Below are 26168 nucleotides of genomic sequence, written 5' to 3' on the forward strand. Positions count from 1 at the left end.
CAATTGAACTCTCACACACTTCCTGATGGCAGAATTGGGCTGCTTGGCTTCCACACCAAGTTTTTCCAAGACAATCCCTTTTGCATGAGATGCTCCTCCAAATGGGTTGGCCTTCAAGGCAGTGGCCAAATGAGCTTTCTTGCATTGTTTGTCATGCCACTTTTGGTCTCTCTGGTGGCTGCAGAGCTTTCTAGCAGTACGAAGACCACGGCACTTACCCATGCTGCCGCCTTCTGGACCGAAGGAAAAGAGAAAAGAACATTAACTGTTTAAAGTTCTATGCTAAGAACTGAGCTAGTACCTGGGGGAGATAGAAAATTTAGATAAGATTTTCCCTGTTCTCAGGGAGTTTACATTCTAGTATGATGTGTACATAGATAATTATAATGAAAAATAACTTATAAGTACATAAGAGGGGTATAAGCAGAATGTTGTGTGAGGTGGGGTTAAGGGGGAGCATTATTATCAACAGTTTAATTTTGAGCACTTAGCTTTATCCAAGTTTTAGTTTAAGACTTCAGTGTTAGAAATGTACACAGCAGGATTTCAGCTCCTTTGAGCTATTTACAAAAAAATAGCACACTAGAGAAAATTCATAAAATCTAAGTGACCATAATTGGCATTTATGATTGGTTTCTTCTATACAAAATAAGTTATACAATGACAACATTGTTCTCTTGCACAAAGCCAGTGATTCTAATTCAATCATGCGCTTTTGTGAAGCCCTTTAAAATAGCTGTTTTCTTAATTTAACAGATTGCCTGAGTAGAGATAGATTAATATCTATGAAAGCTTTCTATATGGTGGACCTTGGACCCTAGGGAACCATGGAAAGACCCCAAAAGGTAGGGGGTCATACCCCATTTTCCTTGTAATAGCCAATCACAGGCCTTGTCTCTAATACAAGGGAGTCTCACCACCCCCTTCACCCTTAGGAACCAGCATTTCCCACTCTGTCTCCTCCTATTCTGGGCAGGGTATAGGCCTTTCCTAACAGTTATAACCTAACTGCACCCTGAACACTCATATCACTAGCTATGCAGGTGCTATTGGGAAAATTCCTCTCCTCCTTTCCCAATAGTATGCCCACACCTTTTCCCCTAGATTACTTCATTTGAATCTGTGCCCCTTGGCTGACCCTGTGACTCAGGGTAGTAGCTGGTGAGTAAGAGTCCAGCCCTCTCCCTTTTTGTTTAGAAGATTCTGAGTGACTTGTAAGGTATGAGCAGGAATGGGCTGCTATCTGCATTACAGACCTCCTTAGATTATTCCAAACCCACCCCTTTTCTTAACTTCCCTATTATTGTCAAAGGACACCACCTCTCCTTTCTGCCATTCCCCTTTACGACCTCCAGGCCATTCTCACTCTCCATCAGTAGTCAAACCTTGTTGATTTTATCTTCACATCTTCTGCATGGGTCCTTTTTCCTCTGATCACACTGCTACTCCTCTACTTCTGTGTCTCTTTACCTCTGACCTAAACTATTTTTCTAGTTGGTCTCCCTCAAATCTTTCCCCTTTCCAATGGAACCCCCAGATAGCTGCCAAAATGATTTTCCTAAATTGGCTGCAGTGGACAGAGTGCGGGTCTGAAGTCTGGAAGACTTTTTTTCATGAGCTCAAATCTGGCCTCAGACACTTACTATCTACATGATCCTATGCATGTTATTTAACTCTGCTTGCCTCAGTTTCCTCATCTGTCAAATGAGCTGGAGAAGGAAATGGTAAACCATTCCAATATCTTTGCCACAAAAATCCCAAATGGGTTCACAAAGAGTCAGACATGATTGGAACAATAAAGAACAATGACAACAACCTGTGTTACCCCACTATGCAGTAAACTCCAGGATTCCATACGACTGCTAGGACTAACTAATCCATCTTTATCTCATCCTTTAAAAAGGTTTTGGTTGTATTTTATAATGTATAATATATATGTATATATGTTTTGTCATAAGTTGTATAATGTATAATGCCTTATAATTATTAGTACAGAAGTATATGTACATTTGTTGTGGTTTAGTCATTACAGTTGTGTCTGACTCCTTCTAACACAATTTGTTTTTTTTTTTAAGTTTTTTTTGCTTTTTGGAGGGCAACTGGGGTTAAGTGACTTGCTCAAGGTCACACGGCTAGTTTTTTTTTTTGTGTGTGTGTGTTAAGTGTCTGAGGCCGGATCTGAACCCAGGTCCCCCTGACTCCAGGGCCGACACTCCATTCACTGTGCCACCTAGCCACCTCCTGGGTTTTTCTTGACAAAGATACTAAAGTGATTTGCCATTTCCTTCTCACTTTACAGATGAGAAAACTAAGGTAAACAGGGTTAAGTGACATGCCCAGGGTCACATGGCTAGTAAATGTCTGAGGTCAGATTTAAAAATGAGCCTCCCTGACTCCAGGCCTGGGTACTCTATCTAATGTGTCATCTAGCTGCCCCATATGTACATTTACTTATAAGTTAATATGCATATATTGGGGATGTTCAATTTTTTTTTTATAGGCAAAGAAGTTTGCTATAAAAAACTCCAGAGGAAGGACACAAGACTATGATTAGTGTGACCTCTGGCTAGGAGTCTCTAGGTTGCATTTCTTTGTAGATTTCTTCAGAAAGGACCTTAATGGTAATCTAGTCTAATCCTTTTATGTCTCAGATTGTCAACCCAAGGCACAGGGACGTTAAGTCACTTGCCAAGGGTATGCAGCAATAAATGGAAGAGCTGGCATTCAAACTCTGGGTCCTTGGAAGCCCAATCCAGCGTTCTTTCCTGGCATTCAGCAAACTTGAAATGTTTTATTGGCATCCAAAGCACTATGTTTAATTCTCACTTCCTTTCTTAATTTAATTCAGTTCAACAATTACTAACTTGCTTTCCAAGTGCCAAGTCTGTGCTGGCACTGTTCTAGGCACTAGAAATACACATACACACACACCCTCCCAAAATAGTAAGTACTTGACTTCAAGAAGCCTACATTCTTAACACATTCTACTGCTAAAATGGGACAAAGAATAAGAGTACATTTTCCCCTAGTATAAACAGAGATGAGGCAGGACTGCAGCCTTGAACATCATTTATATTCCTCCTGCGCATGCATGCACACACATATGTGTATGTATATATAGATATATAATTTATATATCTATACACACATATATATGTTTTAACAGTAGCTACATTTTCACTCTTCTCAGCAATATAATGATCCAAGACAATTCCAAAAGACTCATCATGGAAAATGCTATCCACATTAAAAGAAACAACTATGGAGTCTGATTGCAGACTGAAGCATGCTATTTGCTCTTTGTTTGCCTGTTGTAGCTTTTCCCTTTTGTTCTGTTTTTCACAGCATGACTAATGAGGAAATATATTTGTACAATTGTACATGTATAACTTACATCAGATTGCTTGCTATCTTGGGGAGGGGGAATAGGAGAGAGGGAGAAAAAATTTGAAATTCAAAATCTTATAAAAAATGAATGTGGAAAATTATCTTTACATGTAATTGGAAAAATAAAATACTATTTACTAAAAAAAGTTAACAAAAACCATAACTAAATTCTGGAATCATTCATTCCTTGATCATTATTTTACCAGACTTTCCCAAGAGCTTCTCTGGCTGCTGAGCAGCAAAGCAAGTCCTAGGAAGGGAATATTTTCACATATTTCCACCTCCAAATTCTGAGAAATGGGATTTTAGAGGTGGGCAGGGGGAAATGCATAAATAAATATGGTAAAACAAATTCTTTGAAATTCTTAGAAGCTAAACTCATTAATTAGCATCATAAGATTGAAAGAATCTGAGCGCTGGAGTTGGATCATTGAGACTAGAAGAGAATATTTCTTTTCACTCTTGTTTATTGTTACAGGAGGGAGAAACACCATTCTTTTTGGCTGTTGCAGGGGGTCACAAAGAATGCGGCAAATTGTTCTTGGATGCAGGGAGTGATGTCAATGTTTCAAATACTGTAAGTACCCCTTACCAGGGTCCTCTGTTAGAGGTGCTTCCCATGTTGTCTGTTGACGAGGGGAAGTCTAGGGACTGGCCTTTCATAAGACTGACAGCTAACACACCGTCTGTGCTTTTGTTTGGAGTTATTTCTCACATTACCAACTGGTGTCTACTCCAAAGGAATACCCTTCTTCTTGTTCACTTGGGAGAAGTTTGGGGTTTTTTTGTAGAGGGATAGAGAATGAAGAAATGAATTAAGAAAGCATTTATTAAGCCTCTGCTATGTGCTAAGCATTGGAGATGTAAATAGAAAATGTGAGAAGGTGCTGCTCTTGGGGAACCCACCCTCTAACTGGGAGAGACAAGGCATCAGTGTTCAACTGAAGAGAGAATAGAGAGGCCTTAAAATGCTAAGGGTTCAATGATGGGGTAGAAGGCAAGTCCCTAGGGCTCCTTAGGTTTATATCAATAGGTCAAGTGCTGGGGGTCTGGTGGGCACAAGGTGACATACCTGGGCTTTTGTTTTTTACCTTTTTTTTTTCCTTTTTGCTTTAGGGGTGGGGAACCTGTGGCCTTGAGGCCACATGTGGCCTTTCAGGTCCTTAAGTGTGGCCTTTTGACTGAATCCAAATTTTACAGAACAAATAAAATTTGGATTCAGTCAAAAGGCCAAACTTAAGAATCTAGAAGGCCACATGTGGCCTCAAGGGCACAGGTTCCCCACCCCTGCAGCCTAAGCTATCTGTGGACTAAGTTTGAAAGTGGTTGCTCTATGTCACATCACCCGAGTATACTAGTAAGAGCTATAAAAAAGATTGTAAGCAGGACATCAACACATTCTCCAAAGAGCTCACCACAGAACTGAAGGCTGTGTCCTCTCTTGATTACAAATTGAGCCAGAAGGCTCAATGCTCATTGAATGCTCTTAGCAGGCTCACTGAAGTAAGAAGGGGCTAAGGAGAAACTTCTTGAAAGAAATAGTATCTTGTCAGGGAAGGAGATTGTACAGATCACTACAATACAGTTGCATGAACTCTATAAACCAATACATTTCCAGTAACCAAGCACTAAGTTCCTTGAAGAACATCTGAGGAAACAAAATGAGACTCAGTCATATACTTCTCAAGGGTTATTGGAAACTACCACGAGTCCTTTTATTAAGGGTTTAGGAGTTGTAGGGGTGGAGACTCTGCGGCCTCAAGGCCACATGTGGCCCTCTAGGTCCTCAAGTGCAGCTCTTTGACTGAGTCAAAGTTTTACAGAACCAGCAGCCTCAGTTTGGACTTGGACTCAGTCGAAGAGCTGCACTTGAGGGCCTAGAGGGTGAGGCTACAGGTTCCCCACTCCTGGTTTCTGGCTAAGCACATTAAAAAAAGGAAAAGTAAAGAAAAACAAAAGAAACAGTGCTTTCCCATATGACTCTCCCTACCCCATGATCTAAGTTTGACTCATTTTTTGTAGGAATCCGATACTGGTGGCTCCTTCAGGTTTTTGTAAACTAAAAATAGAGGGTTTTAGTGCTTCAGGGGAACTAGCACTGACTCCAGAGATAGAGAACTGGTATTGAAGTCCTGCCTCTGACACACTTACTACTTGTGTGACTTTGGACAAGTCACACTTTCTCTGGGTCTCTGTTTCCTCATCTGTAAGAGGAAGGATTTGCATGACTACTGAGGTACCTTCCAGTTCTCATTGGATGATCTTGTAATCTGTGGACCATGACCCAATGAGGATGTCACAAGGGTAAAGGAAGGGGGCAAAGAACAAGAAGACATTTGAGGAGGAAGAAATCATCTCAGAGAGAATGGCAACGGAGAAAAGCTTGATATATAGAGAAATATTTATTAAGCACTTCCTATGTACCAGATACAATGCTAAATTGTTGCTTGTCCTTTCTTCTGGAAGAGGATCAGGACATCAGGAAGATGAAGCCAGGATTTGCAAACGAATTAGATTTAAGTGAGGATGGGTTATGCAAAGTTATCAGTCTCACTTTCTCTTCCAGAACCATTTGGGCCTAATGGCAAGATATAAATGGTGGGGATACAAAAACCAAGAAAACAAAACAGTTCCTACTCTCAAGGAGTTTACATTCTAAATAGAAGACAAAACATTAAGGGGAGTTGGGAGAAAAGGAGAGAGGCTCAGAAAAGCAAGCTAGTGTTGGAGTAAACAGGAAGTTAGCTCAGCTGCCAAACCACTAGGCTGGAGAAGTCCCCAAGATATGGCATCCTTGGTAAGAATTCACAATCAAGGGCGGCTAGGTGGCGCAGTGGGGCGGCTAGGTAGCACAGTGAATAGAGCACCGGCCCTGGAGTCAGAAGGACCTGAGTTCAAATCTGGCCTCAGACACTTGACACAAAAACTAGCCATGTGACCTTGGGCAAGTCACTTAACCCCAACTGCCCTCCAAAAAAAAAAGGCAAAAAAAGTTAAAATTTAAAAAAATAATAAAAAAAAAAAGGATTTACAATCAGTGGCGCTCACAGGGTAGAATCATCCTTAAGAGGGCAAAGCAACTTCTGTGGAGCTGGAACAGACAAGGCTGAGATGGAGGTCTGAGGTCTGCTGCTGAGTCATCAGGACAGGAAGTTCAGACCAAAAAGAAGCTTGGAGCCCAGAACCTACAGAAACTTTTAGCTCCTTCAGGTGCGTGGAACCAGAATTGGACTTTGAAGTAAGAAAAGAAGGCCTTCCAATAGGAGTTAGAAGAAAGAAGCTATTAAATCTTAAATAGCATAAAAAGACACTAAGTCTTTTGGGATACCTTGTATAAAGTTGGAAGAATAGGTGGGAGCATGATTATAAAAGGCCTGGGGTGCAAGAGTAAAATGTTTACTATTTACTAAATTGGCAATTGAGGAATTATCAAAGATCTTTTTTTTAATTAAAGAGTGACATGATTGTAGCAGTACATTAGGAAGATTATTTGGGTTAATATTGGATTCAAGAAAGAGGAGAGGGGCAGCTAGATGATGCAATGGATACAGCAAGCAGTCCTGCAATCAGGAGGATTTGAGTGCAAATTTAGCCTCATATTTACTAGCTATGTGATCCTAGGCAAGTCACTTAACCCTTATTTGTCTCCTGTCCTCTTTCCCCCCCAAAAATAGAAAGAGTAGAAATTGGGGGCAAAAAAAAAAATACAGTGGGACTCAGGCAGGAAGTAACTTTGGAGTTAAATTTAGTTTAGAAAACAAAGTGAAATCTGTCTTCCTGGGGCTTCTTCCCCTTTTTTCCTAATGAAGCCTCTCTGGAACTTCTAAAATAGTTGGAAACAGTTGTGCCAACCTCAGCAAGACCTCTCTTTTCTATTCTACATTACTCTGCTTCCTTTAACTGACTTTTTTGGCACAATTTTCAGCCTTCTTACCATCCTGGAAATTCTTAGGAAATGCTCTTACTTGTCAATTTTCTTCCTAAAATATGGACCCAAACTGGACATAACACTCCAGATGTCTGCCAGGTAGTCTGCAGGACTACCACTTATGTTTGCATTAAATCATCTGGACTGTGCTTGATATAGATCATGCCTATGGTTCAGGTTCAGGCCTGGAATGAAATGAGACATGTGTAGACCATAAAACATTTCACAAAAGAAATTTCCTCAATAATTGCAAATAGAGCAAGTGCTTGCCTTAGAGTCAGGAAGACCTGAGTTCAAATCTGACCTTGGACACTTACTACCAATGACTCTGGGCAAGTCACTTAATCTCTGCCTGCCTCAGTTTCCATAGCTGTAAGATGGAAAAATAGTATCTACCTCACAGGTTGTGAGGATCAAACAAAAAAAGCCCTTCGCACGGTGCCTGCCACATAATAGGAGAGTGGGACATGCTTGTCCCACCTCTGCCCGCCCCAACCTTCCCATCTTATGAATACAGTTCCCTTCAGCTCCACATTCCCTTTGATGGTGAGCCTTGTCAGAAGGCTCCCCGAGGAGTGTCCGTCAAGCTGGAGAACTGCCAACTTTTCGAGCACTGGGCTTTTATGCCTTAGAGGAGATCAAGAAACTGCCTCAACAGCTTAGTTCTCAGGAACAATTAAGTTTTGAGGTTAGCTTGGTTGTCTTTTTAGGAGAAATTAGCTAATGTCTCAGGGCCCATCCTAACTTCTCTGGGCCCCAACCAGATGAGCAGGTGTTGCTCCACCTTGTGAAGTAAGGACTGAGGGCATTGTATGACTATAAATGACACAGACAATAATGCCTACAGGAGTTCAGAAGAGAATTCACTCTTGACTGGGCTAAAAGGTGAAGGCTACATGGAGAAAGGAGGTTTTGACCCACATCTTGAAAAATGGGTGGAATTTAGAAGAGGACTTTGTTGTTCACTTGTTTCAGTCATGTCTGGCTCTTCATGACCCCATTTGGGGTTTTCTAGGCAAAGATACTAGAGTTGTTTGCCAATTCCTTCTTCAGCTCCTTTTACAGATAAGGAAACTGAGGCAAAGAAGGTGCAGTGACTTGCCCATGGTCATATAGGACTAAAAGGCAAAATTTGAACTCAGGTCTTCCTGACTCTAGGCCTTGTATTCTGTCTATTGAACCATGTAGTTGCCCAGAAAAGGACTAGGAAGGATATTTTTCAGGAGCTGAGTTCAAGGTGCATCAAGTGAAAAATAATTTGGCTGAAGTGAAGGAGACTTGTGGGGGGACTAGTGGCAAATAAATGCAAATGTTCATCTCCTATCCCTGGGAGAATGGAAAATTGTGCTTTTATTTCACTGGCATTTTCCTTGGGGAAAATGTACTCCTTAATGCCATAGCTCTATGAGTGGTGGACAATCAGAAATACCTATGGTACAAATAATTAGAATCATTCTGAATTTTTCACTGACATACTATTCCTGTGGCTCATCTGGCATGGACATAATCTTGGGTTCTTGAAGGTCATGCCAGAAAAATGCCAGGTTGATAAGTCATACAGCAGTGAAAGCCTTGCCATTTTGACCCGCCAATGGACTTAACTTAAATTCAGAGGTGTGCACCATCAGAAGGCTAGTCACCTGGTTATAATTTATTTTTTCTTGACCACTGAAGCTCAGTCTATAGAGTAAAACAATCTGCAGACTTGAAGAACTGTACAAATATCAGCAATGATCATGACTCTTAATAAGGTGTGAAGTTTCCATCCACAATTGAAATTACAGATGCTTGATTTTATTAAAAGCAGAATTACAATTCTAACCTGGGAACTCTTTCCCCTCCCCCAACCTTCTGTTTTTTTCTTAGAACAACATTACTGCTTTGCAAATAGCAACCCAGAATGGGCACATACCCCTTGTCACTTTTCTTCTCGGTGAAGACATTGTTCTGGATCAGAAAGCTGAGGTGAGTAATGGACAGTAATTTATCACCTGGTGGGTCATAATGCCCAACATGCTTTGCTGTGGCTGGTTGACTCTGGATGAATAGTTATTAGTTTTTGGATGGATTGTTACATTTGTGGAAGACAGATTTATTTACGGTGGAGACTATTCTTTAGAAATAATTGTTTTTTAGGAAGGGTTGGGTCAAACTGTAATGCAGATGAAAAATAAGTCTGTGTATTTTACATTTTAATATTTCGAGCAATAAAACTTTAATATACACCCAAGATGTCATTACTCTTATTAAATTTCTCTGGGAAGATGAGGAAGCTACTCTATTTATTAGGGTATCTATATGCATAGCTACACTATGAAAAATTATCATTTGTTTCTTCTATGAAGCTATCTATTTTTCTTTAAAATTCAATCAACCATTCTAACTTGGGTTTCTGGAATTTCATGTTGGCTTTCAAAAAGACCCAACACACCCAAAGCAAACATTTTGACAGTGACCTTCTGTGTTGGAACTAGACCAGGAAAATCCTTTCACATTTTTTTTACTATTTTCTTCCCTGAGAATATTACTCATTCTGATTGTGATTATCTGTTACTATATGTTCTGATAATTCCAAAGTAAGGGTGTGACTTGAACTGGGTTTGGTTGTTTTGGAAGACAAGTTTTCATTGGAACTTACTTGAAATTTTCTCAATTCAGTCCAAAGAACTTTCTGATTTGCAGAAATGTTTTGGCCACCATGTCAGTTGGGCACTTGTAGTATTCATTGACATTTCAAAACTTGGAGTCAGAAGATGTATGTGTGAGTCTTGGTTCAGACTCATCTTTTGCTGTGTGACCCTGGGCAAATCAAATCACCTGAGTCTAATTTCCTCATCTATAAAATGGAGATAATAACATTGTCACCATCTGCTTCATAAAATTATTGTGAGGAAAGTTTTAAAAAAATTTTATTTTTTTAAAAATTAATATGCTATAGAAATGTGAACTACTTTGCTTAAAAAAATTTTTTATTGGTTATTTTTTATTCTCACATCACCTGCATTTCCCAGTTTATCCCCTTTCCTTCCCTTCCCCAGAGGGCCATTCCTTACAAAGAATATTTATTTATTATTTGGGACAATTTTTTTTTCTTCCTTCTGCTTGAACATTCAAAGAATGTTTGAAGGTAAAAGGGGAAAGAGTTCAGTTTGTTCTGGCCATGGAGGACTATATCAGAGATGTCAAGTACATGGCCTGGGTGCTGCACAAATCAGATTAAATTGTAATTGGTAAATGTTTACAAAATAAATAAAAATACACGAGACATTTTTAAAATAATATGCAGCCTGCAGGGATCCTTAAATACATATTAGTCTAGTTTAGTAGTTTATTATTATTATTTTTATTATTGTTAGTCTTTATTTGTCTTTCTGTTAGAATTTGGCGCCACTGGCCTACAGTTCTTCCCAGTAATTCTACCCACCTGTGTAGACTTTGTTTTCCAGAGAGGCACAGATGGGCAGGCCTGGGAAGGACCTCAGAGAGCACCTAATTTAGCCACATCCCCCTTATTTTCCATATGAGAGAATTAAGGATCAGAGAGCTTAAGGAACCACTATCACAAAAATATCCAGGTAGTAGAACCAAGATCTGAACCTATCTCTCCCAATTCAGTCCAGCGTTCTGGTCTCGAACCATGCTTCTTCCTGCCTTTTGACACTTTTAGGTCATTCCTATTCTCTCAGCCTCTCAGGTCTTTGCCTTACTTTCCATGTGCCCTTCCCTTTGAATTACCTTTCCTGCTTTATCAACTAGCCTCTTTCCTACTTGACCAGCCCCACTCCTGTTCCCACTGACCTGCCTGCTCACACACCCATCCACCACTCTCACAGACATATCTCTGAATCACTCACTCTTTCCAATTCAGTTATTCCCTTTTTCCAATATCATTGTATCTCTCATCCTTATTTTCTTTCATATCTGGACATCCTCCCTCCCTCTCGCCCAACTACCTCTTCCTTTTGCTGTAGGGGTCAGCCCAATAAAATGGGAAAAGTTCTCACTCTGGGAGTCAGGAGACCTGGGTTTGAATGCTGGCTCTGCCTTGTTAAAGCTATGTGACCTTGAAAAGGTCATTTAACTACTCATTCTCAATTTCTTCATCAGTGAAATGAAGATATTAATAGCCCTACCTTGTAAGGTTGTTGTGAGAATCAAATGAATATATGCTTTGCAAACTTTAGAGTATTACAGAAATGTTAGCTATCATTACTTAACTTTTCTGATACAGTTTCTTCATCTGCCAAATGGCGGCAATAAAGCTTGTGCTCTGTGCTTTGTACTGGGTCATCTTGAGTAAAGTGCTCTGGGTCCCCATCAAAGCCCCAGTCTCACTTTCAGTTATTCACTTTCTTTGTCATTTCTCTGCCCCCTCCCCCGCTCCTGGCACTCCCCTTTGTTTTGCCTGGTGTCCACAAAGGGGCATTATGTATTGACTAAGGGAGTAAGAGCTGATGGTGGTGAGAGGAGGAGGAAAGCTGAGAATTACAAGAGGGAAGAGCAAATGGGTTGGGTGCTGGTAGAGGTGGAGAGAGCAGGAGGAAGGAGCCACCAGGAAAACTCTTAAGTAATACCATGTTTCCCCGATAATAAGACACTGTCTTATTATTTTTTTGGACAGAAAAACACCAGAGGGCTTATTTTCAGGGGAGGGCTTATTTTAATGAACATTGACAGTAATTTTAATAAACAGGTAAATGTGAACAAAAAAATGTACCTTTACTCAATAAGCAAATCACTGGGGAAGAACAGGATGACGCGCTCACTGCTGCAGCTCTGATTGGATGCAGCTCGGAGTGCGGCGTGCGTTTCACCGGGGGGGGGGGACGGTGCATACAGAGGTTACTGTAATGTAGCGTGTAGCGCAACCTTCACTACAGTAGCAATCTCAATAGGGCTTATTTTCGGGGGAGGGCTTATTTTAGAGGAATCTTACACAGTAAGGGGAGGGCTTATTTTCGGGATAGGTCTTATTATCGGGGAAACACGGGTAATAATACATTGGAGCTGGACCTTGGCAGTGGTACTTTAGAAATGGCTATGGGCTCCAAGAGAAATTCAATTAAACTCAACAAGAAATTTTTTTGTTTGTTTGTTTTTCGGAGGGGGGAAGGCAGGGCAAATGGGGTTAAGTGACTTGCCCAAGGTCACATGGCTTGCAAGTGTTAAGTGCCTGAGGCCAGATTTGAACTCGGTTCCTCCTGACTCCATTCACTGTGCCACCTAGCCACCCTCAACAAGAACTTCTTAAATGCCTTCTATGTACGCCAGGTGCTAGTGATTCAAAAACAAAACAGAACAGTCTCTGCCCTCAAGGAGCTTCCATCCTCTGGTGGTTCCCAGGTACAACATGGGCACAGAAACCAGATATAAAAATATAAAATTATAAAGGAATTTCAGGGGAAGAGAGGCCAACAGAGAATCTAATTTCTTTGGTAGAAAGAATCCTCCTGGAAGAGAAAACGCTTTATTGTTGCAATCATTCCCTTTTCCACCACTTATAGATGTAGGGAGGTACCTAGAACAAGGGAGTTAAACTCAAACGGATGTGGGGGCCACTAAACTGTACATAAGTATCTCTGTGGGCTGCATATTGACTTAGTTTTTAAATGTAATATCTTCTATGTTTTTTGTATTTTTGTTTATTTTTGTTAACTATCCCCCAATTTTATTTTAATACTTCCCTCCCATGGGTATTCAATACTTCTGGCCTAGATAGCAGAGAAGTTGTTACTTCCCCATGGCCACACAGCCAGGATGTACTGGATGTCACCCAGATCTTCCTGAGTCCAAGGTAACTTCTCTATTCATTATGTTGAGTTCCTCTCAAATGAAAGGGTTGGACTAGAAGGACTGTGTGGTCCTTCCAGCAGGAGATCTATGAGCATCTAACTTTTCCAAAGTCACTTGGCTAGTAAGTGGAAGAACTGAGATTTGAACCCATGACCTCCAACTCTGATGCCAATTGGTTGTACCACATTGCAGTAGTGCATGAGTAATATAGCTAAGGGAGAATACCCCCATTTTGAAGTGGCTTCTATCTTTCTGCAGCAGGATTCCCCTCTCCACATAGCTATTGTCAACAACCATGTCACTGTAGTGAACAACTTATTGGGAGCTAAGCACAATGTGGATGCCTTAAATCAGGTAAGCAAAGTCAGGCAGAAGCCACTGGTGTGGTTTCCTTATCTTCATGCAGAATCTGTGTTGGTCTGCACATTGTTTCCAGTGAAGGTCTTGAAGGATGAGGGCCAGCTCTTCAGAAGGATGTGTGCATTCTCTGTCCTCCCTCTCCCCCCCTGCCTCCCCCAACACACACAGCTCAGGCTTCCTCTGGCAGCCAGTGTATTATTTGAATATTCACATTTGACATGTCTAGATATTTTGACAGAAAAACAATGGCTGAGAGACCTATCTCTAAAAGAGTCTCCAGATCAAGAGCCATTCCCCAAGTCTGATGTGCTGTCATTGGCAGGGGTCCCCTTTCCACAAGAAGGAAGCTTTATTTCTATCTTGAAGTCATTTCTTTAGCCTGAAGATAGAAAGGCCACACGAAATATAAAAATTACATGGATTCAATTAACTAAAGAAGTAACAAACCATCCTTAAGGTCAGTCTATCACTGGCTCCATCTGGAAATGCTGAGACAGAATAATAAATCTGATTTAGAGCCAAAGAACCTCAGGGCTTGGAGGAACCTTCGACATCTTCTAGTTTAAAGCCTTCATTTTACAGATGAGCATGCTGAACCTCAGAGAGATTAAGTGATCTGCTTGTCCCAGAATTGCTTAGCTAGTCAGTGGGAGATCTGGGTCTGAAATAAAGCTGTGAATCATATTCCTGTTCCCTTACCGCTTGAGATCTTCTTGTATCTTGACTGTTGTCCAGTGTATTAGCCCTTCCTCCTAGCCTTGTATTATCTGTAAACTTGATGAGTATAGCGGTTTTTGTTGTCAAGTCATTTCAATCCAGTCCAACTCTTGATGACCCCATTTGGGGTTTTCTTGGCAGAGGTACTAGAGTAGTTTGCCATTTCCTTCTGCAACTCATTTTACAGATGAGGAAACTGAGGCAAACAGGGTGAAGTGACTTGCCTAGGGTCACATAGCTAGAAGTGTCTGAGGCTAGATTTGAACTCAGGAAGATGAGTCTTCCTGACTCTAGGCCTAGAACTCTGTGTCATTGTTAGGGGTGGAAGGCAGGGCACAGGAGGGGCCTGGGTTATTAAAGTCAGATCCAAGTTTGAACAAAATGAAAAACAAAGAGTTTTCCATAGTGGGGCAGTGGAGGCTAGAGGGGGAATTGGGATCAATAACCTGAATGAGCAAGCCTATAGCCAGGATCTGGGTTGGGTTTGCTCTCTCTTCTTATTGGAAGAGATCAGAACCTGGATAGGTCGACAGATTCTTGCACTGCCTGGCCTCTCAAAGAAAGAAATAATAGCACTGATACCCCTATCCCTATCCCTAGCATTGGAACCCAGTGGTGTTTAAATATAGTTCAAAACCTTAGCCACAAAGGAATATTTATTTAAAGAGACTTTACTTGGGGTTCCCCTCCAACTCCCCCCGCCTCATTTGTTCTCCCACCATGGTCCTACAACGTCCTGGTTTGTTTTTATTTTATTTTCCATTCATCCTTACAGATTACTGACCCCATTGATAACCAGCCTGTTTACTATATTGTTGTAAATAATTGTGCCCTGTATATTAGCTTCTTTTAAATAAAGTGAGATGTCTTAGGAAAAAGTGATTGATAAAAATTAATAACCAACTGAGAGAAATTATTATTAATAACCAATTGTTAATATTGGGGAGACACAGGATTTATCTCTTTCTGAAACCTTATTCTCTACTAGGCCAAGCCAGCATCTAAAAGACATTGCTGATAAATGAGATTGAATTAACTTTCTCCTTCATCTGGTTCAGACCCCACCCAGGTGGGAAAGCCTATTGTGGCTTCCTAGGTCCTTGGGTGTGGCCTTTGACTGTGTCCAAGTTTTACCAAACAAATCATTTTATTAAGGGGATTTGTTCTGTGAAGTTTGGATTCAGTCAAAGGACCACACTTGAGGACCTAGAGTTAGGCCACATGTGGCCTTGAGGCCAAAGATTACCCACCCCTGGACTACTCATTAGCAGCTGCCAAAGTACAGTCTGCAGACTTGAGGTTCCCCTCCTCCCTTTGCAGGGTGTCCAAAAGATCAAAAGTATTTTCATAATAATACTAAGATGTACTTTGCCTATTAAAGTACTCTTCCCTTTTCCATATATCTGAGGCCAGATTGTCTCCATAGACTAAAACCAAAACGACATATTATAACAGATTAAATATGGATGCAGACATGAGAATCTAGCTGTCTATTAAGCTAGACACTAAAGAGATTTGTAAAAATTGTGAAACAATGCCAATATCAGTAAATTTTTTTGTTATAGTTAATAGTTATTTTCAAAAAATGTTATTTATGCTAACATGTAATAAGTTATGATTTTTAAATGAATAAATATATATTTTTTTAATTATCAGTTTTAACTTAACCTCTTATATAGTAAATAACCAATAGGAATAAACAATCTCCTTGGGATATCCAATAATTTTTAATAACGTAAAGAGGCATTGGGTAGCTACATGGCACAATGGACATAACACAAGGTCTTGAATCAGGAAGACCAGAGTTCAAATCCGGTTTTAGACACTTATTAGCTGTGTGACCCTGGGCAAGTCACTTAACCCTGTTTGCCTCAGTTTCCCCATATGTAAAATGAACAGGGGAAGGAAATGGCAAATTGCTCTAGTATCTTTGCCAAGAAAACCCCAAAAGGGGTCATGAAGAGTCAGGCAAGACTGAAATGATTCAACAGCTGCAAAGGAGTATTGATACCAAAAAGTTTGAGAACTCTGGGACTAAATGATCTTTAGGGTTCACTGCAGATAAAACAGCACCTAGTCCTTTGATAATTTTGTCAGAAAGCTGTCTTAGATGAAGATCTCCAGAGAGTGTAGGAACAGTTTAATATAATGATTAGCAAAGTGATCCTTGTGGTTCCCTGTTCAAATCCCAGTTGCTAAGCTTCAATTCACCAATTTCACTTCAGAGACTCTCCTTCCAACCAGCTGCCAAAGGTTCTTGGGTTCAGACACTCCTCTGCCACTTCCTTTTGGGGAGTGAGAAAAGGTTCAGAAACAAAACTAGATCTAAAGGGAAAAGTTTAATATAGGTCGGTGTTTAATACTTATTTTGTGTGTTGAATAATCCAAAAACCTAATTAGAAAGGGAGTCCAGAGTGATGTACTAGGACTCATACTTTGTTTCTAGGCCCTGCAACAAACTAGAAAAATATTTTGTAAACTTTAAAGTGCTTTAGAAATGTGAACTATTAGTACTGACTTTATGATTTGGGGCAAGTCACTTCCTCTCTAGAAATCAGATGCTTCATTTGGAAATACAAAATTGGGATGGCAATCGTTAGTACTAAATAATTTATTACTTCTAATGCTCCTTCCAGCTTTGAAATTCAAGGAGACCCAGGGGCGGCCAGGTGGCTCAGCGAGTAAGAGCACCGGTTCTAGTGTTGGGACGACCTGGAGATCGAATCCCGAGCTCAGACACTCAGCACCACACCCAGAAATAACTGGCCGTGTAACCTTGAGCAAGTCACTTAACCCCAATTGCTTAAAAAAAAAAAATTCAAGGAGACCCTTTGCCTTTATTGGCAAGGCTAAGTGTTGTGACCTTCCCTAGTGTCTTATGACCTTTGTAGATGGTTGTATCAATTCAATAGTTGCATCTACTCAAATGAGCAGTTGTACATACTGTTCTGCAACCCTCAGAAGGCTTTACAAATGCAGTATAGGAGACAGAATTATGGTGTTGAAGTCAAGAAAACCCAAGTTTGGATTTTAGCTCAGACATTTACTAGAAATATTTGACCCTGGACAAGTCATCAGACCTCATAATCTCAGTGTCTCAGCTATAAAATGGGAATAGTAAGAGCACCAACTTCACAGTGTTGTGAGAATCAAATCAAATAAGAGAATACATTTAATATGTTTTGCAAAACTTGAAGCATAAATGTCAGTCATTATTGTTTTAGCTGGTGGTGTAGTGGATAGAGCACCAGGCCTAGAGTCAGAAGAACTGAATTCGAATCTGGCCTTAAACACTAACTGTGCGACCTTGGGCAAGTCATCTAACTCTGTTTGCCTCAGTTTCCTCATCTGTAAAATGAGCTAGAGCAGGAAATGGCAAACTATTCTAGTATCTTTGCCCCAAATAGGATTTCAGAGAGTCGGACACCACTGACCAACAAAATTATTGTTACAGAAGCAGCAAATCCCTTTGCACTTAGTAGCTGATCTTGGAAACGTGGAATTAGTGGACACCCTGCTGAAGGCAGGCTGCGATCTAAACGTTGTTGACAAGGTAACTGTCTAAATGACTACTTGCTCCAGGTGCAGCATTAGCACATCTGCCTGAGACAGTTCCTGTCACCATTTAGCGAAATTTCAAACTTGCTGGGGTCATTGTGAAAGCCAAATAAATAAGTCTGAATTGTATCTTTTTTAAAAGGAGAAATGCCATTTTCTATTTTCCAAATATATAAAATAACTAGTATTACTTAAAACCAGTCTCCAAATGAATATTAAAGCACAAATTATTCACAACTTATTGTTAGTCCACAGGGTTTAGAAGGTATTAGAAAGCTTCTTTACTCCTCCATCTCTAAGGAGGTGGAGGAATCCCCTTATCCCACTTTTTTTTTTTTTTTGCTTTTTGGAGGGCAATTGGGGTTAAGTAACTTGCCCAGGGTCACACGGCTAGTTTTTGTGTATGTTCCCTTATCCCAATCTTGTTGAAGGTATTTGTTTGCTTAGGCACCCCTTCCCTCTCTTTAATTATTTACTTTTTTTGTTTCAATATCACCTTCATCTCTGAGTATATTTTTCTTCTCACTCTTCCCCGACAATCATCCTTTGTGAAAAACAGATAGAACTTTTTTTTTTAAAGCAATTGGGGTTAAGTAGTTTGCTCAAGGTTACACGGCCAGGTGTTTCTGAGTGGGTGCTAAGTGTCTGAGCCCGGGATTCGATCCCAGGTCATCCTGACTCTGGGGCCAGTGCTCTTACTCGCTGTGCTACCTGGCTGCCCCAAAAGATAGAATTTTTATGAAGCAGCTCAGCAAAGCTTACACATTGACCACCTCTGATAGAATAAACAATGTTCCACACCCATAATTCCCCACTGTTGCAAAGAGGTAAAAGAATTACATTGTCCCCCCATCTCAACTTGGGACTAAGTTTGATTGTCACAATTAAATAGTGATTTTTTTTAATTCTAATTTTTGTTGTTGGAAAATCTCTTTTTTTTCTTTTTTTTTGAGGGGAGGGTAGAGCAACTGGGGTTAAGTGACTTGCCCAAGGTCACACGGCTAGTTTGTGTGTGTGTGTGTGTGTGTGTGTGTGTGTGTTAAGTGTCTGAGACAGCATTTGAACTCAGGTTCTCCTGACTCCAGGGCCGGTGCTCTATTCACTGTGCCACCTTGCGGCCCTTAAAATCTCTTTTTCATAGGGCCTAAAGGTAAACTTCAACCCCACTTATTTCAGATATCATCTTTGTACTAGTCAGGTCTGAAGGAATGTGGTTTTGTTATCATTTCCATTTATTTCTCGAACTAGCCAAAAATACCGGATTGGGGAAAGGGGGAAGACACACAGGCTGCTTGCAAAGACCTAGAAAGGTCTATAGCCCAGACCAGCATTGAGGCTGAGAATCAAAGTTACTTTGTGTCTGGAAGGGATTTCACCTAAAAAATCTCAGTGTTATACCTACACCAGCTAAAAATCTCCCAACACCCCCAGGTTAAGTATAGGTAATAATGGAAGATACAGATGAGATTTTGGACCTTAGCCGGTTTGTCTTTGTTTACATCAGTTGATAGTAAATAATTTGGAAATACTACCCATCCTCCCTACTACCTTTTCTTTAAGGTCAAGCTGCATCAGTTGGGCGCAGTGAAAAGAATGAAGATGAGCATTAAAACCCTGCCCCTGATAAAAGTTGTGCCCAAGAGGCAAGTCATTGAAACTCTCTGAGCTTTGACATCCTCTGAATGTGTTCACCTGTAGAATGGGGATACTGACCTCACAGGGCTGTCTTGGAGATCATGCACGAAAATGATTTCACAATTCTCCTGTTGCTGCATTCACATCTTGTCCATTCTAGGTAAATGATGCTTCTTGGGAGTTGGTACATTATTGATAGACAGAAAAAAAAAAAAAGAAAAAGATGCTAGAACTACGACCTGGTACAGCTCCCCTCTTCCTGAAGTTTAACCTCTGGAGAGTATCACAGGCTTAATGATAATACCAGTACCTGGAACCTTCAGACCATTCAAGCACATATTCCTAAGGAAAATGCTCTCCTAAGAGCAAAAACCCTCTGGCTCCCAGCATGCTGCTTTCCTAATAGACTAATTGCCATGATTGTGGATGGTGTTGAAAGCCAGCACTCAGATGGCAGAGATTAGGGGGTTGTATAAAGGCCTCAGAGTAGCAGTACTTTGTAATCCAATTACTGTGCCCCTGATTAGAGGCTGATTGCTTTCAGCCCTAATTTTCAGGCTCATCTAAGACTCTCAATATATGGAAAATGGCCAACACTGGTGCCTGTGGGAATTGTACTTCTAGTGAGTCTCCAGATGCATTCAGAGCTGATCAAGATAGGACCACAGCTCCTCAAGGCCCTCAGGACCACAGTGCTGGCATGACCTCCAGTCATATATTTTAATTATTCTGATATTCCTATATCTTGCTACCTTGGCTAATTGTGCCCTGAAATTAATAGCTCTATCTTGGGCCTAGCCTTTAAAATGCATAGACAGAGCAGATAGCACCTTACTTGCTAAGATAGATGAACCAGAAAATCCCCATTAACATTCCCCTACCTCCCAACAAAGAAATATAACAAAAGCAAACCTGTTTTCTTTGTTGGCTGTTCTAGTCCCTGAGAGTTCCATGTTGCTCTACCAGGGTGTAACGGGAATGCAAATTTGGAAGATCTTCCCTGCCCCTAGGCTAAAGTGCACCTGAAGCCTGGGGTGGGAGGCTTATTTTTCAGTAGATACTTTTTGATTGGCCAATGGGTCCAAAAGGTTGTTACATTCTCTGAGCCAGGAGAAGGCTATATAAGCCCTGATGTGTAGCTTTGTTTTGGGGGCTCACTTTGAGAAGTGTTCTGTGATTTGATCTCTATTCTGGGAAGTCGTTGTCCAGGGCCCCCCCGGCTTTGAAAAACCCAGATGTGGAAACCCAGATGTTGACTGGGTATGGATGTAATGGTTGGGCAGTTTGGAAATCTGTCTACTTGATCTGTTTCTGTCTTGATAATTCTGCCTGCATACTTTGAAGTTCGGGGTGCTGACCTTTTCCCCTGTACAAGGTAAACGATATATGTCTGACTGATTAAAGTAAGCTTGTTAACCCATTTTGAGTTGCTTTCCTTTAACAAAGCAGATCCAAGAACCTGTGGTGGAAGCAACCCTGAGGATGCTTGGGGTGCTTGCCGCTACACAGGGTAAGAGGCAGTATTGTGTATGGCTAGAACAACTTGACAGCTGATACCTAGTTCTTGCTCTGACAGTCTTATTTTCTCCTTCTCAGCAACCCTCCTGTATATATCCCTTTCCCTCTGCTCATACAATCACTACCTTTCTACAGCCCCTCATCACCTGGATTACTGCCTTCTAATTGGTCTCTCTGCCCCAGATCTCTAGCTACTTTGATCCATCCTTTGCTCAGCTGTCTAAGTGATTCTCCTAAAGCATAGGTCTAACCATATCACCCCAACTTCCTTCCCCCCTACTCAGTAAAGCCAGTGGCTCCCTTTTACCTCCCAGAACAAATATAAAAACTTTTATTTCACTTGTAGAGCTCTTTAGAGCCTGGCCCCTTCCTACCTTTTTAGTCTTTTTTTTTGTATTTTATTTTTGTGGAGGCAATCAGGGGTTAAGTGACTTGCCCAGGGTCACAGAGCTAGTAAGTATCTGAGGCGAGATCTGAATTCAGGATTTCCTGACTCCAAAGTGGATGCTCTTTCCACTGTACCACCTAGCTGCCCCTCTTTTCAGTCTTCATAATGAACATTTTACTCCCCTAGAAGCAATCTGTTGTTGTTCAGTCATTTTCAGTCTTGTCCAGCTCTTTGTGACCCCCTTTGGGGTTTTCTTGGTTTGACATTTCCTTCTCCAGCTCATCATTTTACAGAGGAGGAAACTGAGGTAAACAGGGTTAAGTGACTTGCCCAGAGTTGCCTGGAAGTGTCTGAGGCCAGATTTGAACTCAGGAAGATGAATCTCTTCCTGACTCCAGGTCTAGTACTCTATGCCCTGTACCACTTCGCCCACCTAGCATATAGTAAGTGTTTAATAAATGTGCTTAACAAAGTGTTTAAAATATAGTAAGGGTTTATTAAATGCTTGTTCATTGACTGCCTGCCACTCCCTTATTGTGTAACCTTGAATCAAGCACTTAAGCTCTGAGTCTCAGTTTCCCCTTCTGTAAGATGGACACATTGTAAGAGGGATTATAATAGCAGTATAGGTAGATGTAAATTGAGGTTCCAACTCTGAAATTCGGGGATCTGTGACCTTATGGTATAAATGTTCTGCATGCCCCACTGGATTGTTGGGAAGAGATGAGGAGATGGTCTGAAAGCTAAACTGAAAAAGACAATGGTTATACCAGCATAAGGTATTTTTTTAAGATAATGTTTTATTTTTTTCCAATTGCAATTTTTAACATTCATTTAAAAAAATTTCAAGTTTCAAATTCTCTCTCTCCTTCCACTCCTTCCTCCTGAAACAGTAAGCAATATGCTATGGGTTATAAGTATGCAATCACAGCATAAGGTATTATTAAAATGCAAATGTTATCTCTGAGAGGTGCAGGAGGTTTGTCAGACTCCAAGCAGGGTCTCAAGCGGGAAGTAGATCAGAGGATCAGAGATTTAGAGCTAGAAGGGACCTTGGAGGCTATCAAGCTTACACTCAACTCCCTCATTTTACAGAGGGGGAAACTGAGGCACAGAGTAGTCAAATGACTTCCTTTTCACATCCTGTGGCTCTGCAATGTGGCATTGCCTCCATGTCTCATACAGTGAATGAATCTTAGGGATGAGGCAGTAAAGGTTTGGAGGGGCTGGAGAGCCAATGTTGTGGAGGACCCTGGGCATCCAAAGAGCATCTGGAGTTTTCTTTCTGGGGAAAAAAAGGTGGAAGGGTAAGAAAGGGATTAAAGTAGGGTTGTACTAGGGGATGAGAAAGGTCAGGAGTTTTATCTATTTCACAATTTTTATAAGGACCGGGCCTGTCCATCCTGGTCACCTTTTGGCCAGTAGCATTTGGCCAACAAGCTACTTGTGACAACAGGATGAGATGTCAGGCAGGGAGAACAGCAGCGACGAGGTGTCTACCTGTTTATTCTCTAGGGAAGGATGAGTGGAAGGGAGAGAAAGTGGTGTGATTTTGTTTAGACCCCTGAGTTGAGTTTCTTAGCCACAGAGAAGATTGGAGAAATATTTCACTTTTTTTGGTTTCTTTTTTTTATGAGGCAACCCAACAATTCCCTCTCCCCTGTCTTCTAGTATTTCCCCCTCCCCAATGACATCCTTGCAGCGATGTGTTTAGAAATGAATGGTGGTTATCAGAGCCACTGTCAGTGATGTTGTTTTTGTTCGCAGCAAGGAAAGACTGCATTAGCTGTAGCATCCAGGAGCAGCCATTCTCTCATTGTAGATATGATCATCAAAGGAGAGAGATACTACTCCTGGAGACAGGTAAGGAAGAAGGATTTTGATTTAGCTGTGGGGCTCCCTGAGAGGGAATTTAGGGTATTTGTTTTAAAGAGATCCTGTACACTGGTCCTAGAGTCAGGAGGACCTGAGTTCAAATCTGGCCTCAGACACTTAACACAAAGACTAGCTGTGTGACCTTGGGTAAGTCATAACCCCAAATGCCTTCCAAAAAGTAAAAAAATAAGGGGGTCCTGTAAAGCGGCTTTCTTTTGGGGATCTTTTTCAAGAGGCGATTGGTGAATTCTTTCCATTTTTATTTTGCCCTCTAGTTCTAGAATATCAGGGCAATTTTCCTTGAGAATTTCTTGAAGGATGATTTCTAGTCTCTTTTTTTGATCATGGCTTTCAGGTAGACCAATAATTGTTAAATTATCTCTCCTGGATCTATTTTCCAGGTCAGTGGTTTTTCCAACGAGACATTTCACATTGCCTTCTATTTTTTCATTTGTTTGGATCTGTTTTATAGTATCTTGATTTCTCATAAAGTCATTAGCTTCCATTTGCTCCAATCTAATTTTGAAGGAGTTATTTTCTTCAGTGAGTTTTTGAAATTCCTTTTCCATCTGGCAAATTTGACTTTTTAAGGCATTCTTCTCCTCATTGCCTTTTTGGGCCTCTTTTGCCATTTGAGTTAGTCTATGTTTTAAGGTGTTATTTTCTTCAGTTTTTTTGGGGTCTCCTTCAGCAAGTTGTTGACTCACTTTTCATGATTTTTTTGCATCATTCTCATTTCTCTTCCCAACTTTTCCTCCACTTCTCTTACTTGATTTTCAAAATCCTTCTCAAGCTCCTCTATGGCCTGTAACCAATTCATATTTGTCTTGGAAGCCTTTGATGCAGGAGTTCTGACTTCGTTGTCTTCCTCTATAAGGGTTATGGGATTTAAAGATCTTCCATGCCCCATTGGACGTGCTGACGTAGCAGGAAGGGGTGGAGCAAGCGAAAGCAAAAGCCAGAGAAAGCGAAAGCCAGAAAAAGCAAAAGCCAAGCTAGCGTTCCTGCGGTGGCTGGCGGTGGTGGTGAAGGTGGCGGTGGCAGCAGAGGCAGCGGCAGTGCGAAGCCCTTTTTGAGTTAGGACTACTAAGGACTTTCTGCTAAGGACTCCTGCTGAGGACTGCCAGGGGCCGGAGCTGCTGGGAGCGCGCTTCCAGGACGCTGGGTGGTTGCTGTGCGTGGGGAGAGGAGGACCTTTGCCTGAGGTAGCCTGTTCTGTTTTAAAGGCTTGAAAATGTGGGTGCTTTCTACTTTATCTACCTGTGCCAATGTCATAACTACTCTGATGGCTTTCACTTTCTGGTTTTGGGACTCAGTCTTTTGGTATCTTAATAAATTTTCTAGTTTATTTCCCCATATGGCAAGCATGATGTATTTTGTGATGGATAATTATATCAGCATATTTGTAATCTCTATAGGCATTGTGAATATGGCATTGCTGATACATCCTCCCATTCCATACTTTGATCCTTTTTGTCCCCAAAAAAGGATTCTGTGGTCTATTTGTGCTTCCTCTGTTTGCTCATCTTGCCAGACAATTACTTGACTTTTGAGCTCTTTGCCACAGTAGAACTCTGCTTCCAGCATGGAGAGAGCTGTGTCCCAAATTGCTGTAGTTCTTGCATCTGTCAGGAGGGTGCCCTCTCTGTAGCCACCACAAGCTTTGTAAAACTGGCATTCCTCACCCCAGGAGCACAGCCTAAGACAGCAACCCAGATTCAAGCAGGTTAAAGCAAGAGTGATTACCCTCTGAATGGTTGCTTGGTCCCTCTACAATCTGCAGGCCAGGAGCTCTGGAGGCAGCCATGCGCCTCCTCTACCTTTTACCCTGGGGGCAGAGGTCAGACCACACTCCTCTGTCACCTAGTTTCAACAGAGTACCCCACTGAGCTTTTACTTTGTCTTTGGTGTTTATGGGTTGAGAAGTCTGGAAACCACCACAGCTACTGGTGATTCACTCTCCTGAAGTCTGCTCTGGCCCGTCTGGGCCCATGTGGCTCACATAGAACTGTGCTCGGCTCCCAGTCTGGTGCCATAGACCCTTCCTGTCAGCCTGTCAGGCTGCCTTCAGTGGGAGATTTGTTTCTCTCTGTCTCTTTGTGGGTTCTTTAGCCCTAAAATTTGTTTAGAGTCATTTTTTTTTGCCAGTATTGGAGGTGGTTGGAGGAGGAGCTGAAGCAAGTTCCTGCTTTTACTCCACCATCTTGGCTCCACCCCTGTAAAGTGCCTTTCTAATCTGGCCTCAGATACTTACTAGCTGTATGACCTTGAGTAAGTCACTTAACTTTTATTTGCCTTAGAGGCAGCTAGGCAACTCAGTGAATAGAGCACTGGGTTTGGAGTCAGGAAGACCTGAGCTCAAATCTAGCCTCAGACACTTAGTAGTGTGACCCTGGGCAAGTCACTTAACCTCTGTTTGCCTTAATCCACTAGAGAAGGAAATGGCAAACCTCTTCGATATCTTTGCCAAGAAAACCCCTGGCCAGTATTGGCATGCTATAGTCCAAGAGGTCATGAAGTCAGACACAGCTTAACAACAATAACACAAGCTGTCTTCATGCCTAGGCTTTCCAAGAGGATCTGCTTGGTCTCATTCCCTCCCAGAACTGCAAACCATGCCTGAGGGGAAAGACAACCAAAATCACTTCAGCAATACCCCCCACTCCATCCTCCTCCCCACTCCCTCAGAAAGTTTTGCCAGGTTTAAGGTACCTTGTAGGTCAGCATCTACCAAAACCACAGTTCACGAGCCCCTACCGTTCCAAGTCTCTTACTAGATCAGCCACAGGACACATCAATTCAAAACAAAAGACATTTAAACAAACACAGTAAGATATATGTGAAGAAAAATTCCCAACACACACAGAGGAATAGTCTCCCACAGTGTGCCACATTCTCAGTGGGGAAAGTGGACACTTATGTTAGCAAGCATTCATTGAAGTGGCATAAACATAGGGGAATGTATGTGACCAGTATGCATATGGCTAGAGGCAACTGAAGTTTCAGATG

At 41.3% G+C, this 26168-nt stretch overlaps 1 protein-coding gene across 1 annotated transcript in view; it reads left to right on the top strand.

Moving 5' to 3' along the window:
• Nucleotides 1–26168, top strand: part of ANKDD1B (ankyrin repeat and death domain containing 1B) — an 82637-nt gene that overhangs the window by 41629 nt on the left and 14840 nt on the right. Inside the window, 5 exon segments of the mRNA XM_069095987.1 lie at nucleotides 3866–3964; nucleotides 9182–9280; nucleotides 13367–13462; nucleotides 17640–17738; nucleotides 23052–23147. Coding sequence (XP_068952088.1) covers nucleotides 3866–3964; nucleotides 9182–9280; nucleotides 13367–13462; nucleotides 17640–17738; nucleotides 23052–23147 — 489 coding nt within the window.

Source organism: Petaurus breviceps, unplaced genomic scaffold (genome assembly GCF_028583685.1).
Source record: "Petaurus breviceps papuanus isolate PSGF00001 unplaced genomic scaffold, PetGlider_PUasm1.0 229, whole genome shotgun sequence".
Taxonomy (NCBI): Eukaryota; Metazoa; Chordata; class Mammalia; order Diprotodontia; family Petauridae; genus Petaurus; species Petaurus breviceps.